Source organism: Parasteatoda tepidariorum, chromosome 3 (assembly GCF_982258835.1).
Source record: "Parasteatoda tepidariorum strain Cologne lab strain chromosome 3, Ptep-v5.0, whole genome shotgun sequence".
Classification (NCBI taxonomy): domain Eukaryota; kingdom Metazoa; phylum Arthropoda; class Arachnida; order Araneae; family Theridiidae; genus Parasteatoda; species Parasteatoda tepidariorum.
The window spans coordinates 25,330,706-25,347,113 of NC_141757.1; the positions used below are offsets into that span (position 1 = coordinate 25,330,706).

The window sequence follows — 16,408 nt, forward strand, 5'->3', positions numbered from 1 at the left end:
CGTGACTAAACCATATCTAGATAATCACATATCCGCAAAACTGACTAGAACTTTTCAGTTTTATAACAGCGAAAACAATATTATTCACATTTTAGCCATGTTTTTTCTTCATGGTTTTGTATTAGATAATAGCCGTTTACTGCTAAATACAGCAGGGGTCAAAAAAACAGCAAGGATCGTAAATTAATTGACAAGCGAAGAAAAAACAAAAACGCTATTCATAGACCGAATAGAACATTGATTATTTTCAAATCCCTAGTAAAGTGGAATGAAAAAAAAAAGAAATCCAGTTAGTCAGAGGACACTTAGAGGTGTTTGAAATAATCGCATTTCCACTCTTTCTTGTTTCCTCCGGAAATCAAATGAGTTTCAATATTTTCAGTCCCGCCTTCCTTAATGATGGTTCGTTTAATTTCGATAGTGTTTTTGTTTTAAGCGTATTAATTTACCTATCATAATACGTTTATTCCTTCTCTTTGTTATCAAAAAGGATTTCAAAAATACATATTAAGGGCGGTCATTACAAAACACCCCTTATAACTCACGAAAGCTATCAGTTGTTTTGATATTCTACAGCCACACATTACGTTCACTTTCTATAATTTTAATGAAGCAATAAGAATAATCCGAGATATGGACGCATAGTGTTCGTATAAATCGGAGCTTTAACGCATATAAAAGAGTACGTATTATAAAACGTGTTGTTGTCGTGTGCCATTAAGGGAAGGGGGGTAAGCTTCTTGTTTTTAAGTGGCGCCATCTATGGATAAGAATTCTACTTCTGCCACACACATACGTCGAATACAGTTTTACAGGAAGAACACATTCACACACCATCCTTCCATCCGCAAATAGTTAATTTGACCTGAACCAGAGCACGAGTAATCTCCGATCCAGTACCCCAAAGGTATTGATTTGTTATGGGAACTCGGAAAACTTTGTGACCCCGACAAATTTAGCTTTCAACAGTCACCATCACGGGGAGTCTTCGACTGGTGGGAACCGAACTTACGACCACTTACACATAAGCCCAACGCCCTACCAACGAGGCTATCCCGGCCCTGCAAAACGTGTTTTAAAAGCAATTAAAACTTATAACTATGCATGTGAGCTCACCTCTTCTGGTTGTGTTTCAATCTCTTTGAGCAAGCTGAACTTCCTGTCATAGACACATCTATGCAGCTGCCTGTCCAGCATCTGGAAGTTGTCCAGGGACCTTCTGATCTGCCAACTCTTTCCGTTGCTGGACACCTGAACGCAGAACTCTGGTTGCTGCTGCTGAACGCCGGCACTGTTATTGTTTTTCGATCCCTCTATCCGAACTTCATCTCCATCGCACAATCCCACCTGCAACGAAAGAAAAAAATTTTTGTCATTTCCTGGGTAATACATTCCATTATGCATTATGCATAGTTTCTTTTTCCCGTGATGAGCCATATGATCTGCGCGCTATTTGCATGGATTTAAATATCAGCTTCCACAAATATGAGGCAGAGCACGAGACCGTCAAAAGTAAAGGAACACGTGTTCGTTAATCATCAGTAATGCTCGTTAGTAGCTTTATTTGCTTAATTTACTAAGTATCATAGACTATAGAATACATGACATTAACTGCTTTTTCAATTAGTTTTGATTGCCAAGCCACATAGAAACAGTCAAATAACTTAATAGGAAATTTTAAATTGTTTTAAAGCTTATACATACATACCAATTTCTCTCGTATAGCGGGAGATTTTATTTCAACATTTAAGGAGGTAGTTCTGACAATTGTCAAAAATAATGAAATTTTGAATCATGTAAAACTAATGACGTTTTCGTACGCAACGTACTGACAATACGCCGAAATAGATTGGGGTTGAATTAATTGTGAAAACGTTGAATAGAACAATGTGAACTATGTCTTTTTGCATAATTCGAAGCGAGAATCAACATGGTAAAGGAAAAATCTCATTTTGAAAAAGGGTAAATTAAGCACTTTTTAAAAGCACCCAATGAAAAAAGTACTTTTAAGGGCCTTTAAAAAACGAAAATAAGCACCTTTAAGCACTTTTTAAAAACGCTACGCACCCTGATATATAATCAAGTAAAAAAAAATAATATATTAGAACTGACACGAGATTTGAAAAATATAAAAAGTGGTAGAAATAAAAAAAAAGACATGAAAATACATTAATATTCCCGAAACGTATTTCCAAATATATGTATTTAGTTGCGACGTCATATGGTTTGTACTTTTAATTTTACATTGAAAGTTAATAAAAAGAAATTTGTACATTTTTTATTACAATATTGACACCATTTTAACAATTTTTTGAGGATCTTACGAACCCTGCTGTGAATTTGGCAATGAAGTTCTTAAGTCAGTGTGTCTTCACGAAAATTTTTTATTCCAAATTCGATGATTTTTGAAGGAATTTTGAGCTAATAAATTTTTAAAACTTGAATCTGATATTGAGGAATAGGAATTAGTTTTTAAAAAGAAATTGTAATTAACAGATCCACTAAAAAGACTTTTGGAGATGATAGACACTTTGGAAAAATTAAACGAATACTGGAAATAGCTGGAAAAATTAAACAAATTATGGCTATTTCATTTGTAATTTTGTTACAATTTAAAACAATGTAAGGCATTATTAATTACTGGTTGGCATTCATGTTTATGCGCATCATAGATTATCAGCCAAATGTAATATACGAGCAATAATAAAAGAATATATTTTTAAAAATAAACGTTAAATAATGTAATATCTATTTGCATAAAAAAGAATGTAATTTTCTTAAAGTCTGACAATAATATAAAAGTTAAAGAGTGGTAGAATTGTGTAAACTTTTCACACAAAACCCATGTTCTTTCGGATTTAAAAAATTAGATTAAGTCAGGTTTGTCTGAAACCTTTTTGGTGGTTTTAACCTTCATTTACTTAACATATAAGTGAAAAAATGAGATCATAGTAATTTATGTTAGCACTGAGCGAGGTGGAAGAAATAAGCGAATTAAGCAGCCGTGGACTTTCCTAGAAAAAAAAAACAGAATAAAATCCAGATCTGGCGGAAAATAGTGCTATAATTTCATTTTCGGTCGAAGGTTGTTTTTTTTTCCTTCAGAAATGCAACACTTTTAGTAACTGAAATAATTTCCATAGTAATAAAAATGAGAAATTTAACAGGAATATTATCAACACTGAAAAACATTGCCACTTAATTACCATGCTTTCTATATGCGTTTCTTTATTTTATTAAATAAAAACTGATGAAAACATTTTAAATAACTTTCACCAAACTAAGCTCTGTTAAAATAAAAAGTTAGCTGCCATTGAAATAAAAATCCAATACGAAAAACGTTAACTAAACTGGAAATCTATACTCTGTTGCAAGTTAAGAAAAAAACCTTTATCCCTATGGAGAGTGTCTGTTTGCATCTTAGTGCACGCTAAATGGATGCCAAGCTCCAAGCGCGAATGAATATCAACATCGCCAACTCTTGAAAGGATGTAGTGTGCCCTTCTTTTTGCTTTTAAAACATAGCACGAATTAAATATCTGTCGAACGAGTTTAACTTTTAAAAGCTTTTATATTGTTTTGATAGCATAATTATAAAATTTGATAGCTAAATAAAACAGAACTATATGCCGTCGCGGATGATTACTAAAATCCTCTACCGCAATGGTATTTTCAAAACTTGCAACGGAGTATACTGCCTATTAATAACTGCAGAGTACTAACGTGTAAAATGATACCCCGGATTGGATTGATGTATGAACAAGTCATAAAACACATTACTCAAAAGAAACTTCAAAATTCAAAATATTCACTTTATTAGTTTTTATAACAAAAGAAAAAGACCTCCATAAAAAAGCAATAATTTAAATCATATCTATTCGCCATATATTCTCAAAAGTGGCAACAATCATCAAAGAATTTACTGGTTTACCTGCAAGACTTCCAACTCAAATTGCGATAAGCAATAAAATCACAATAAAAAAAGTCTTTAATGTGAATCAAATGTATTATTTCTTCCAGGGAATTAAATCTCCTTTTCCGAAGGACATCTTTTCATAAAAAAATAATAATACATTTATTGTGGGGGATGGAGTAAGTTACTTCCAAATGACATGGACTTGAACTTACTCCTACGCTTATTCCAAATTATAAGTTTAAAAAGACAAACAATGCCCGGTTTAATAGATATCACTTTTTTTCTGTATGACTGAAGTAATTTGAAAAATATTTTTCATTAAACCCGAAGCAATTTCTGACGAAATATAATAAAAGAATGAAAGATTTTTTTTATTGCATTCTTAACCCTAATGAAGCGAAAATTTCAGTTTGTTTTTATGAGTTTTATTTTCACATTGGTTTTTAAGCTATATAATCTTTTTTTTTTCACGTTTTAAACCCGATTATAATTATTTTCAATTTTTTTTTTCGTATTATAGAAATGAATTTACTCCATTTCTCACAAAAGATTTTTTTCACAAAAATAAATCTTTCTAAATCAAAAATAATCTAAAAATTATTTGAAAATAAAATTAGCATTGAAATTTTATTTGTTGGTTCGTTTGAATTTATTTTTCAAGAGAAAAAAAATTAAGGTGACTTAGACAAATGAGCAAAGAATTCAGGGCAGTACCAATTTTTATACTATTTTATGGTAAAAAAAATGTGAGAATTTTGGAAAAGTTTCTGAAGAGTTTAATGCGTGGCAGTTATAAGCCTCAAATTTAATAATATTTTAGGTGTCAAAGAGAATTAAAGTAAAAAAAAAAAAAGTCTATTCAGTATTCCTAGAAAAAATTAGTAGCAGAGGATCCAATTATCCATGACACCCACAACCAACAGATCTTAAAGGACGTGTATAATAAAAAAAAGTCTATTCAGTATTCCTAGAGAAAATCAGTAGTAGAGGATCCAAATATCCATGACTCCCACAACCAACAGATCTTAAAGGACGTGTATAGTAAAAAAAAAAGTCTATTCAGTATTCCTAGAGAAAATCAGTAGCAGAGGATCCAAATATCCATGACTCCCACAACCAACAGATCTTAAAGGACGTGTATAGTAAAAAAAAGGTCTATTCAGTATTCCTAGAGAAAATCAGTAGCAGAGGATCCAAATATCCATGACTCCCACAACCAACAGATCTTAAAGGACGTGTATAGTAAAAAAAAAGTCTATTCAGTATTCCTAGAGAAAATCAGTAGCAGAGGATCCAAATATCCATGACTCCCACAACCAACAGATCTTAAAGGACGTGTATAGTAAAAAAAAAGTCTATTCAGTATTCCTAGAGAAAATCAGTAGCAGAAGATCCAAATATCCATGACTCCCACAACCAACAGATCTTAAAGGACGTGTATAGTAAAAAAAAAGTCTATTCAGTATTCCTAGAGAAAATTAGCAGCAGAGGATCCAAATATCCATGACTCCCACAACCAACAGATCTTAAAGGACGTCTATAGTTAAAAAAAAATGTCGATCCAGTGTTCCTAGAGAAAATTAGTAGCAGAGGATCCAAATATCCACGACTCCTACAACCAACAGATCCTAAAGGACGTGTATAGTAAAAAAAAATATCTATTCAGTATTCCTAGAGAAAATTAGTAGCAGAGGATCCAAATATCCATGACTCCCACAACCAACAGATCTTAAAGGACGTGTATAGTTAAAAAAAAATGTCTATCCAGTATTCCTAGAGAAAATTAGTAGCAGAGGATCCAAATATCCATGACTCCCACAACCAACAGATCTTAAAGGACGTGTATAGTTAAAAAAAATGTCTATCCAGTATTCCTAGAGAAAATTAGTAGCAGAGGATCCAATTATCCATGACACCCACTACCAACAGATCTTAAAGGACGTGCATAGTAAAAAAAATGTCTATGCAGTATTCCTAGAGAAAATTAACAGCTAAAATTAGAAAAAAATAAATTCTTTAAATCCTAGCTACAGATTTTGCACTGTCTTAATTTATCAAGACAATTTATGAATTATCAGATCTAATTTAATTCATCGGACAAATTTATCAATTACTATTAATGAAATCTATTGATTTTTCGAATCGTAGAAAAAGTTCTGCATTAAATATTTAAAAAACTTTAAATTATAAACAAAACTGACTTTATATAGTGTCCTTCATATAAATATATGTAAGCGATCGTAAACCCAGTATAAAAGGTCACGAAATTGAAATGTATGACACATAAAATATATTTTTTTTAAATGAAAAAAAAAAACGAAAGATATATTTCTTATACGATGAATAACAGCTAAAGAGTTCTGAGATAAATTCTTATAAATCTAAAAGATGTATGTTTCTGCTCCATTACAGACACTTCTGTTAAGCAACCTAACAAGACTTTCTTCTTTTTAGGTTTGTCCAGTTTGACAATAATTCTACCATGACAAATGACACACGCGTAGCTATAAACTATACTGCGATAGAGATATCTTTATTTTTTTTTCATCTGAAAAAGATGACTTTGATTGAAATTGTTCTGACAAGCATAAATAAATATGCATTTTATTTGAATGTGATAAATAAGTAAGGATTGTTGAAATAAAAATGATAAATCTGGTTTAGATTTTCGTCCCGAATCAGAAATGCGAGCACCAAAAACATTAAACGATATATCACGCTCTTCATTTATTTTTCCTAGATAGCGATCATAAGAATCGTTACTACCCAAGTAGCAGAGAATCATACATTTTATGTCAAAAGCACGTATATTTCACCTTTAAATAAAAATATCAGCATTTTATTCGAATGTGATTAATAAGAAAGGATTGTTAAAATAAAAATGATAAATTTGGTTCAGATTTTCGTGCCGATTCAGAAATGCAAGCACCAAAAACATTAAACGATATACCACGCTCTTCATTTATTTTTCCTAGATAGAGATTATAAAAATCGTTACTACTCAAGTAGCAGAGAACCATCAATTTTACGTCAAAAATACGTATATTTCACCTTTAAATAAAAATATCAGCATTTTATTTGAATGTGATTAATAAGAAAATTTTGTTAAAATAAGAATGATAAATCTGATTTAGATTTACGTCCCGAATCAGAAATGAGAGCTCTAAAAACTATATATCACGCTCTTCATTTATTTTTCCTAGATAACGATCATAAGAATCGTTAATACCCAAGTAGCAGAGAACCATACATTTTACGTCAAAAGCACGTATATTTCACCTTTAAATAAAAACATCAGCATTTTATTTGAATGTGATTAATAAGAAAGGATTGTTAAAATAAAAATGATAAATCTGATTTAGATTTTCACCCTGAATCAGAAATGAGAGCTCTAAAAACATTAAACGATATATCACGCTCTTCATTTATTCTTCCTAGATAGCGATCATAAGAATCGTTACTACCCAAGTAGCAGAGAACCATACATTTTATGTCAAAAGCACGTATATTTCACCTTCAAATTTTGCTAAGCATTCGCAAAATTTAAGTAAAACTGAAACGCCAAAAATTAGTTAGCCAAAATAAGTAAAATTTTACATAAACAAATTCGTTTCTTTAACGAATATTTTACCATTGATATTTTTCATATAATATTTACGTTGATATTTTTATATAATATTTACGGCAACAACACGTCAAAGTTTACATAATTTGAAACGTCAAATTATGGAAAAAATTGGTTATCCAAAAAAATAAAAAATTTTCGCAAATAAATTAGAACCGAAATTTACCGAACTATAAACGATAAATTTGCTTTGTCAATAATACGTAAAATATCCAGAACCATTTTTACTAAATTTGAAAAGTATAAATATTCTTTCGTCAATCTTTCGTAAAATATACGAAAGCAATCTAACCGAAGGGTAGTAAATAAAATCCATTCTGTTAATATTACATATAATATAACAAAGCTGTTTTACCTAATATCTCAATGGTAAAATTATTCCGTCAATATTACGTAAAATTTATGTATAAAGTGCATTGAATTAACCAATTTCCCAAAAATTTACGTTTAATTTACACATCCTGCTTCATTGCTACATGGGTATATAGTAAGATATGTAAATTTTATATTCGACTGTGGAATGTACCATCCGAACACGAAAATACCAGCATCTCGTCTCGTTTATACTTTTATTTTGACATGTAGTTAGTCAAGAGAATAAAATTTCTCCCATTCAGCCAAACTCTCTTAATTAATTTTTTTTATTTTAATTATTTTTAAATAACGGTCATTGAACAGCCGACCCAAGTTCGAGTTTACGACAACTAATGTCCGTAAACTTGTAATTTTGAACAAAACCCAGAAGGCAAGGGAACTCCAGGATTCAATCTTATGAGAAATTTGCCTTCCGGGAGGACTATTTGATAGAACTAACCCGCATTTGCGATACATGGAGAAGAAAACCACGAAAACCTCCAACGACAGAACGACGGCAAGGAGATTCTATCCCATGATCCGTCTACCACTGAGAATGTTTTACGTCAGCACTGTAATCGGTTTAATATTTTTTTACATAAATTCACAATATCATTTTGGGAGATTTTTTAATAGAAATATAATAATTATAAATGCAGAAATAATTCTTATTTTTATTTTAAATTTACTTATTTTACGCCTATTTTTAATACAGTGTAGAATTTTATTTAAATATAATAAAATATTACATTTGCAGGATTACAGAAAACAATATATTTGAATTTATTTTCTAGTAAAGGACGCACATCTATAATTATCTTCTTTAGAGAGACCATTAAGTCAAAATTTCTTTATATCGATCCTCTATATAAAAAGTATAAATTTCATTCCTTTTCCAGAAGTTTGAAAAGATATTTTAAAACTCCAAAAAGGTTTCCAAGCCACAATATATCAAACCACTAAATGTCAACCGGCGAAAATCGATTCTGATCTAAATGTCAGGTTTCGTAACTCACAGAGAAATCGAATTTATTTCTCGCTTTAGAGTTTAAATTGCTAGATTTAAAGCTGCTGCTCATGAAATACGAAAGAATAGATATCTAGTTTCCCTCAGTGTTTGGCGACTTGTGTGTTTTATAAGGGGAGTTGTCATAAATTATTCAAACCCGATTAAATCAAGCTCCGATTAATTCAAACGATTAAAATCAATAATGATATTGCGGAACAATATTGTATAAAACAAAATTAAGCTGTTAATTCTTAGAAAACCTTGCATTCTTTTCATTCGACACAGAGTGACATTATAAGAAAAGAATTAAATATGCATAGTTAATGTTGATCCATAAACCAAACAGAAGAAAATGCAGTTATCTTTTCTTTTTTTCAACACATGGAATTGTAAAGGAATGATACAAAGAAAATACGCATGACCTTGTAACTCATTCGACCATGTATTTCTTTGAAGAAAAAAAAAATAATTATGTTTACAACTGGATATTATGCATAGGAACAGAGTTCAGATCCATACTTCACGGTCTGTCTATTGTTTTGAAACATAATCAAAACTCACTCGCCATAAAAAAAAATGCAAAAAATTCTTTTCTTTTCGCTTTTTTTATTTGCAGCGAGTTCTTTCACAATATCTTAAGCCAGGGAAAATAGTAATTTCTTGAGAGGGTGGGCCAAAATAATCTCATATGCCAAAATGAGACAATTGGCCAGAAAGACGAGGTTAACAAGTCGAATTCGAATATTACTTCTGATACTTATTTCTCACATACAAGCACTATATACATATATATATATATATATATAGCATAATAAATAAATACAAAAAGAAAAGAAAGAAAAACACAAAGAAAATTAAGAAAAAAAATAAGTTTTATTTACTGCGCATAAGCTGCAAACAAATAGAACTCATAAAATAAGTTCAAAATGTAGAGAAAACACTCCTTTTTGCGGATATAATCGTGTGAGTTGATGAAAAGATAATTTTATTTTCCGGATTTTTATTTATTTTTTTCATCTTTTTTTCGGATTCCCCCTCCCCCTCCGGTTTCTTGCTTTTTATTATTTTTCTTTTCCCCCTATTTTCATTGTTCTGTAATTTTTTCCGTGTTTTCTCCACATTTTGAACTTATATCTACATCATCTCTTCACACTATTGTATTGATATATTTTACTTTAGCTATATTGATACAATATTAGGAAGCACTCCTTTTTGCGGATTTAATCGCGTGAGCTGATGAGGAGATTATATCTTTTCATTATTTTGTTTTTCCGCTTATTAATAATTTATTTTCAAACAAATGTTTTTGAAGAAAACATTTTCTTTTAATAATTTTTCTTCCTCTCATTTCATTAATCTTTATTATCTTCCATGTTTTCTTTATATTTTTAACTTTACGACTGCTAATGTTCTACTCTGTAGCCTTGTAATTTTGAACCCAATCCAGAAGACAATGGAGCTCCTAGATCAAGTATTGGGAGAAATTTGCCTTTGTCGAGGACTTTTTGATGGAACTAACCAGCATTTGCGTTACATGGAGAGGAAAACCACGAAAACCTCCCACTTTTAGCCTGGTGACAACGGGACTCTAACCCTTGATCCGTATACCACTGATGATATTTCATATCAGCACTGTGGTCGGTGCGAGCCAGGTGCGGAATTCGTATGGACCAGCCATCGCTGGGTTTCGAACCCACCTCATCTCATTGGAAGGCGAACACTCTACTACCTGAGCCATCACGGCTCTGACAAACTAATAAATAAATAAAAAGAAACAAGCAGCAAAAAAAAAAAACTCACATTATTTCTTTAAAAAAAAAGAAAAAGTAAAAACATACTAACCTCTAATTTAATTATAGAACACACATCCAGTAATATATAATTTCGAGCCAAAATTATTTCCTCATCTGGACATGAATTTTACTTTAATTCTAGTTATTTAAATAATATAAAAATAATACAATTAAGTTCTCTTTGCTATTTGCCTTTTACAGAAAATAAAATCATAAATAATAAGCAACACTTGTTCTTCCTTTAAGTGTCAGATCAAATCGTAAAACGCCTTCTTTTATTTTCAGTTCCCATAAATATAACAATTTGTCATGGTATTTTAAACTATAAAAGAAGAAAAAAACTCCAACGCAATGAAGAAAAAAAAAGTAAGCCAATCGTGCTTCTCTCAATCGTATTGGTATAGACGCCCAACCATTAAAGCAATTTCACTGGGTCACTATAGATGAGAAATTGCAATACCTCAATTTCCCTCTCTGTTACTTTTAACGGAAATTCTGTCAAAATTTGGCAAGGGGATGAGGTGATATGAAGTAAAAAAGAAAAGAACAACAAAAAAGAAATTAGTTGGCAAGTTTCCTATCAAAAGAAACGATAAGTAGTAACATTTTCTGTAAACGAATTTCTTGCACACATCCATTTAAATTCTAACTGCCTTCAAAAGTAAAAAATTTAATTCTAATTAAACAAATGACCTATATATAGAATTTAAATATTTAACATTTTTAAAGTAATCTATGCTTTAATCCTTTCTAAAGCCGTGGTAAGTATACTTACCTCCAATTTTTAAATTCCACGTTAACTTTTCTACCATTTTTAATTTAGGTTTCCATTTGTTAATAACTTCAGCTTTCTTGAAGTGCGTTTGAATAAAATTTGCAACCATTTTTTAGTACAAGAAAACGTATAAAAGTTATAAAATGCATAATTCCTTCTGCAGTTTCTAGCATTTATAAAATTTATTTTATGAATAAAGAAAAATAAAAGTCAATAAGTTCCTAATAGATCGTGGTAAATATACTTACCACCAAAAAAAATTGCATTAAAATTTAAATTAATCTTTCATAAGCTAAATAAGTTTTTCTTTTTTTTATATCAATTACTATTCTTCTATGAATTTCAATTCCAAAAACTCCTTTAATTTACCTTTACTAGAAATGAATGGCCCACTAAAGGGTTAAAGTAAACTTATTATAACCATCATTGAACAGTCGATCCAATTTCGGTTTTACGACTACTAATGTTCAACTCCATAGCCCTGTAACTTTGAACCCAATCCAGAAGACAAGAGAATTTGCTGATCAAGTATTGGGAGAAACTCGCCTTCATGGAGGACTTTTTGATGGAACTAACCCGCATTTGCGTTACATGGAGAGGAAAATCACGAAAATCTCTCAAGATAAGCCTGACGGCAAGCGGACTATAACCTATGATCTGTCTACCACTGAGGATATTTTATGTCAGCACTGTGGTCGGTGCGAGTCGGGTGCGGAATTTGTATCGATCAGCCACGCCGGGATGCTAACCCGGCTCACCTCAATGGAAGGCGAACGCTCTATCCCCAGAGCCACCAAGCTCCATTTAGGTAAAACTAACAAAAATTTTGAAATGGATAAAAAAAATCTCAAAAAACTGAAAAAATCTAAAATATCTGAGTTTTCAATATATTTGTGTACAAAACATTGATTACCTGTATAATGAATTTAAAACATTTTTTCAATGAATACTAATTTTAACACCATTCAATAGCTCAATTTTATCTGCATTTCGAATTTTCAAAAATTATATGATGAAAACTATATGATAAGAACTTCGAATTTTCAAAAATGATATGATATCTCTATTTTATTTTTCCATTTAAGTCAAAAAATCATTCGAATCAATCTGACAACAGGTCAATTGCCCATTACTATGCTTCCTTCTATAGTTCAACGCACTAAATCCATCATTCAACGTTTTTAATTAGTGATGAAACGTGTTTCAAAATATTCAAAAACTGATGATAAAAAAAATGGGGTAATCAATCACATATGATCAAAACTAACAAAATTTTCTCATTTCTTTCTTTCAGCTTATTATTCAAAAGGAATGCTCGAAAGATATTTTTAAATTAATTACCTTGATATTAGTATTATCTTATAGTGGTCGTAACGTATGGTAGTAAAATGTTTAAATTGAGAAATTAAATATTAATAGAATAAAAGTCTACCAATTTTTACTTTTTTGGCACATGTTCCATCATTTTTTTAAAACTTTTTTAGCGCTATTATTTTAATGTATCAACATCATATATTTATCATATAAGCACAAAGTATAAGGCACAACTAAGATTTGTAAAATTGCTCATATTAATAGTCGATAAAATAATCCTGCCAATTTTTTATCTTCTCGAGGATGATTCTTCCAAATGGCAGTAAAAATTAAATTTCATATAGTCAATTCTGGAATATATATTTTTTAACTTGCGAATGTTTAAACGCACTTCGTATGGTTATCATATTTTGCATGTATGTTTAATTTATTTAAATGCAGTGGCGGTCAATATCATTTTAAATTTATAACCCAAGAAATAAATACAAAGCATATATTTTACTACCACTTGTAAGTGGTAGTAAAATATATGACTTGTATTTATTTCTTGGATTATAAATTAAATAAGCAAAATGAAATTTTTCGCAAAATAAGTCATAGTTGCCAACTATGCATTAAAACGAAATTTAAGTCCAAAAAATTATTAAAGCTTAGTGTAGTCTTTTTACAGTCATAAATTATCGTCATGGCAAGGATACAAAAATAATGTGTAGCGTGTTCTAATTACTGTTTTATAAAAATTCTAATAGTTTTTTTTTTTTTTTTAAATGCTGCTTTAGCTCCTTACCATTGGGTAAACATCTCAAATAGTGCAAGGTGTAACAAAAGAAGTAAAGCATTAGCATTTGAAATAAAAAGATATTTCTTTATATCAACAGCAATTCATAGGAATATTATTCAGACAAAGTTCGTTTTAGTGCCTGATTTAATATATCGTTTTATCTTAATAACTTAAAATATCGTCTGCACTAATAACTTGCATATTTGAAGACACCCCCTTGCAAGGCATTAAGATTGAGTCCCGGAATGTGAATATTCGATCAAAAGTTATTCACAGGGCGATCCATATATATATACATATTTTTTGGGGGCGCACTATACAGAGTTGCCAACATTCCCTGCTTTGTGAGAAAAAACTTTTTTAGGGGCAGCCTAATAAATTTAGTTAAGTAATTATGTTTCCCCACAACAAGAAAAATTATTCAAAGTCACATTATAAATACCAATTCGTCTTAACTTTGCTGGTAAAAGTATTTTCTTCAATGGAAGAAAATTCTTCAAGCTTTAGTCTTTATTTCTGTTTCGCTCTTTGAAATCTTCTATAGAATGAGAAGCATTTGGCATTCCTAAATATTCCTGCGCTGGTGAAGGACTCTGCTCTTAATTTTTTTTTTCCATTGTCACATTTTCTAAATACTTAACACCAGTATCTCCGTTTGCAAGTTGGCTTTATTTTTTTTAAATGAAACAGAAAGAGGTTTTCGTAAGCTGGCACATCACTTCATCTTGTTTTCATGCTGATATTTTGCCAGTATCTCCTTGCCATTATGGCACTAGGTTTGATGAAGATGTAGTAGTGATTTTTTTGACACAGCTTTACGACTCTAACCAATTACGGGCCGACGTTTCCATGAAATGTTATTATAAAATACAAATTAGTAACTCAATAATTTTATTCTTGAAATTTATCTTAGAGAAGTAAGACATTTCGTGCTTGCATAATATATCCCGGAATTCAATCTGTTTCATATTTAATGAAGTGGTAGATTATTAAATTCTAAAATTTTTTCTTTCGACAACTATAAAAAATGTTTGACGGGAAAATAATAAAAAAAATATCACTATGTGTAATTTTTTTATGCAGTGGTAAACAAGATCAGTTTTTCTTTAAGTTAAACAATACAGCAAGAACCATATCCAGGGTATGAAATTTTTTTTAAAGTGAGATAGGTCTAGATGTTTTAAGCATTCAATAAATATTCTATTTAAAGGAAATATATATGAGTGCAAAAAATAACTTGGGAATAGTTTCCTAGTTCACAAATGAAAGATAAATAAAAGCCTTTTTAGTAGTCTTTAAAAAGCTTAGCATTTATTTAATTTTTCCAGGTTGTGTAAATCCTGCTTATCTTACGACTGCGGTATTTCAATAGCTTAAAAAAGTATTTTTTCTATTGGAAGCACTTTTTCCAGAAATATTTTTCCTAGTGGATTTTTCTAGAGGCCAAAAAGCATTTTTTCTAGTGAAATGAATTAATGTTTTAATAAATTAGAATCAATTTAATTTTATCCACAACTATATATAATTCATTTATACGATATATAAAAAGTCACATCGAGAAATGGTCATGCTCAGAAGTCTTGATGAAGGCTTTATAAGAATTATAAGATTAATTCTAAGAAAGATTATAAGAATTCTATTTGCTTTAATATTTACGGAAATAATAAGAATCAATTAAATTCAATAAATTAGAATTAATTGAAATTTGCCCACTACTATATATAATTAATTTAAATCGATATATAAACAGTCACATCGAGAAATGGTCATGCTCAGAAGTCTTGACGAAGGCTTTATAAGAATTATAAGATTAAGAAAGATTATAAGAATTATATTTGCTTTAATATTTTTGGTTTCAATTTTAAACTGCTGACAGATACATTTCGCAAAAACTGAAAATTCGGAGAATGTGGTTTAAATATACATTTAGGGATACCACTTGAAAATATTTCCTCACAAAGCGAATTAAGTTGGTTGTGTGTATATCACTGATAATAAATAACTATAGATCTGAAATAAAGAGATTGCGATTTTTAAACATCAAGCGGAAACAAACATAAAAAATAAGAACTTACTCTTAAATTTAAATGCGTAATCACTTTTTTTCGTCCGGGAACATTTTACATGTCAACAAAATGTTGCCATTTTTGCTGCAGTAATCCTAAATAGTTTTTTGTATGTTCTATTTGTTACTTTGTGTAATTAATGCATTAGAAATAAGATCATATAGACCTAAACTACTACGGATTCTCGGTAGTTTCAGAAAATATTTTTCATATTCGTAGCAAAGGCAATGTATTTATATTTTAATAAATTACAGTTCAAAGAATTTACTCCACCTCTAAACGCAAGTAATTTAAACACATATATAAATAAGATCATACAGACCTAAACTACTACGGATTCTCGGTAGTTTCAGAAAATATTTTTCGTAATAACAGCAAGCACAACGTATTATTATTATAAAAAATTAGAATTAAAAGAATTTGCTCCACCACTAATCGCAAGTAATTTAAACATATATATAAATAAGATCATATAGACGAGTGCTTAAGTTCGTAAATTCTTTTAATTAATTTACATAAAAATCTGTTTCAAAAAATTTTGCCCTAATTTAGTACCACTGAAAAAAAAATTCGCAGCAGCCTCAAATACTTGGAATATTTCAAATATAAATAAAAACTTAAATTTTTGGTTAGTCATTTGAATTTCGAGATTTTTAAAAATATAAATCAAAAAAATCAAAATAAAATCAAAAAAATATAAATCAATCAAAAAAATTTAAACTTTTTTAAAATAAATTACACAGAATTCAAAAATAATAACAGATCTCTATTCACA

The 16,408-nt window shown here is 30.0% G+C and overlaps 1 protein-coding gene across 5 annotated transcripts in view; it reads right to left on the reverse strand.

The window, feature by feature from the left end:
* LOC107436825 (uncharacterized) overlaps nt 1-16,408 on the reverse strand; it is a 222,406-nt gene that overhangs the window by 62,686 nt on the left and 143,312 nt on the right. For all 5 annotated transcript variants that reach the window (XM_043039220.3, XM_043039221.3, XM_087158973.1 and 2 more), the window contains one exon: nt 1,117-1,347. In XM_043039220.3, the coding sequence (XP_042895154.2) occupies nt 1,117-1,347 (231 nt within the window). The remainder of the gene's footprint in view (nt 1-1,116; nt 1,348-16,408) is intronic.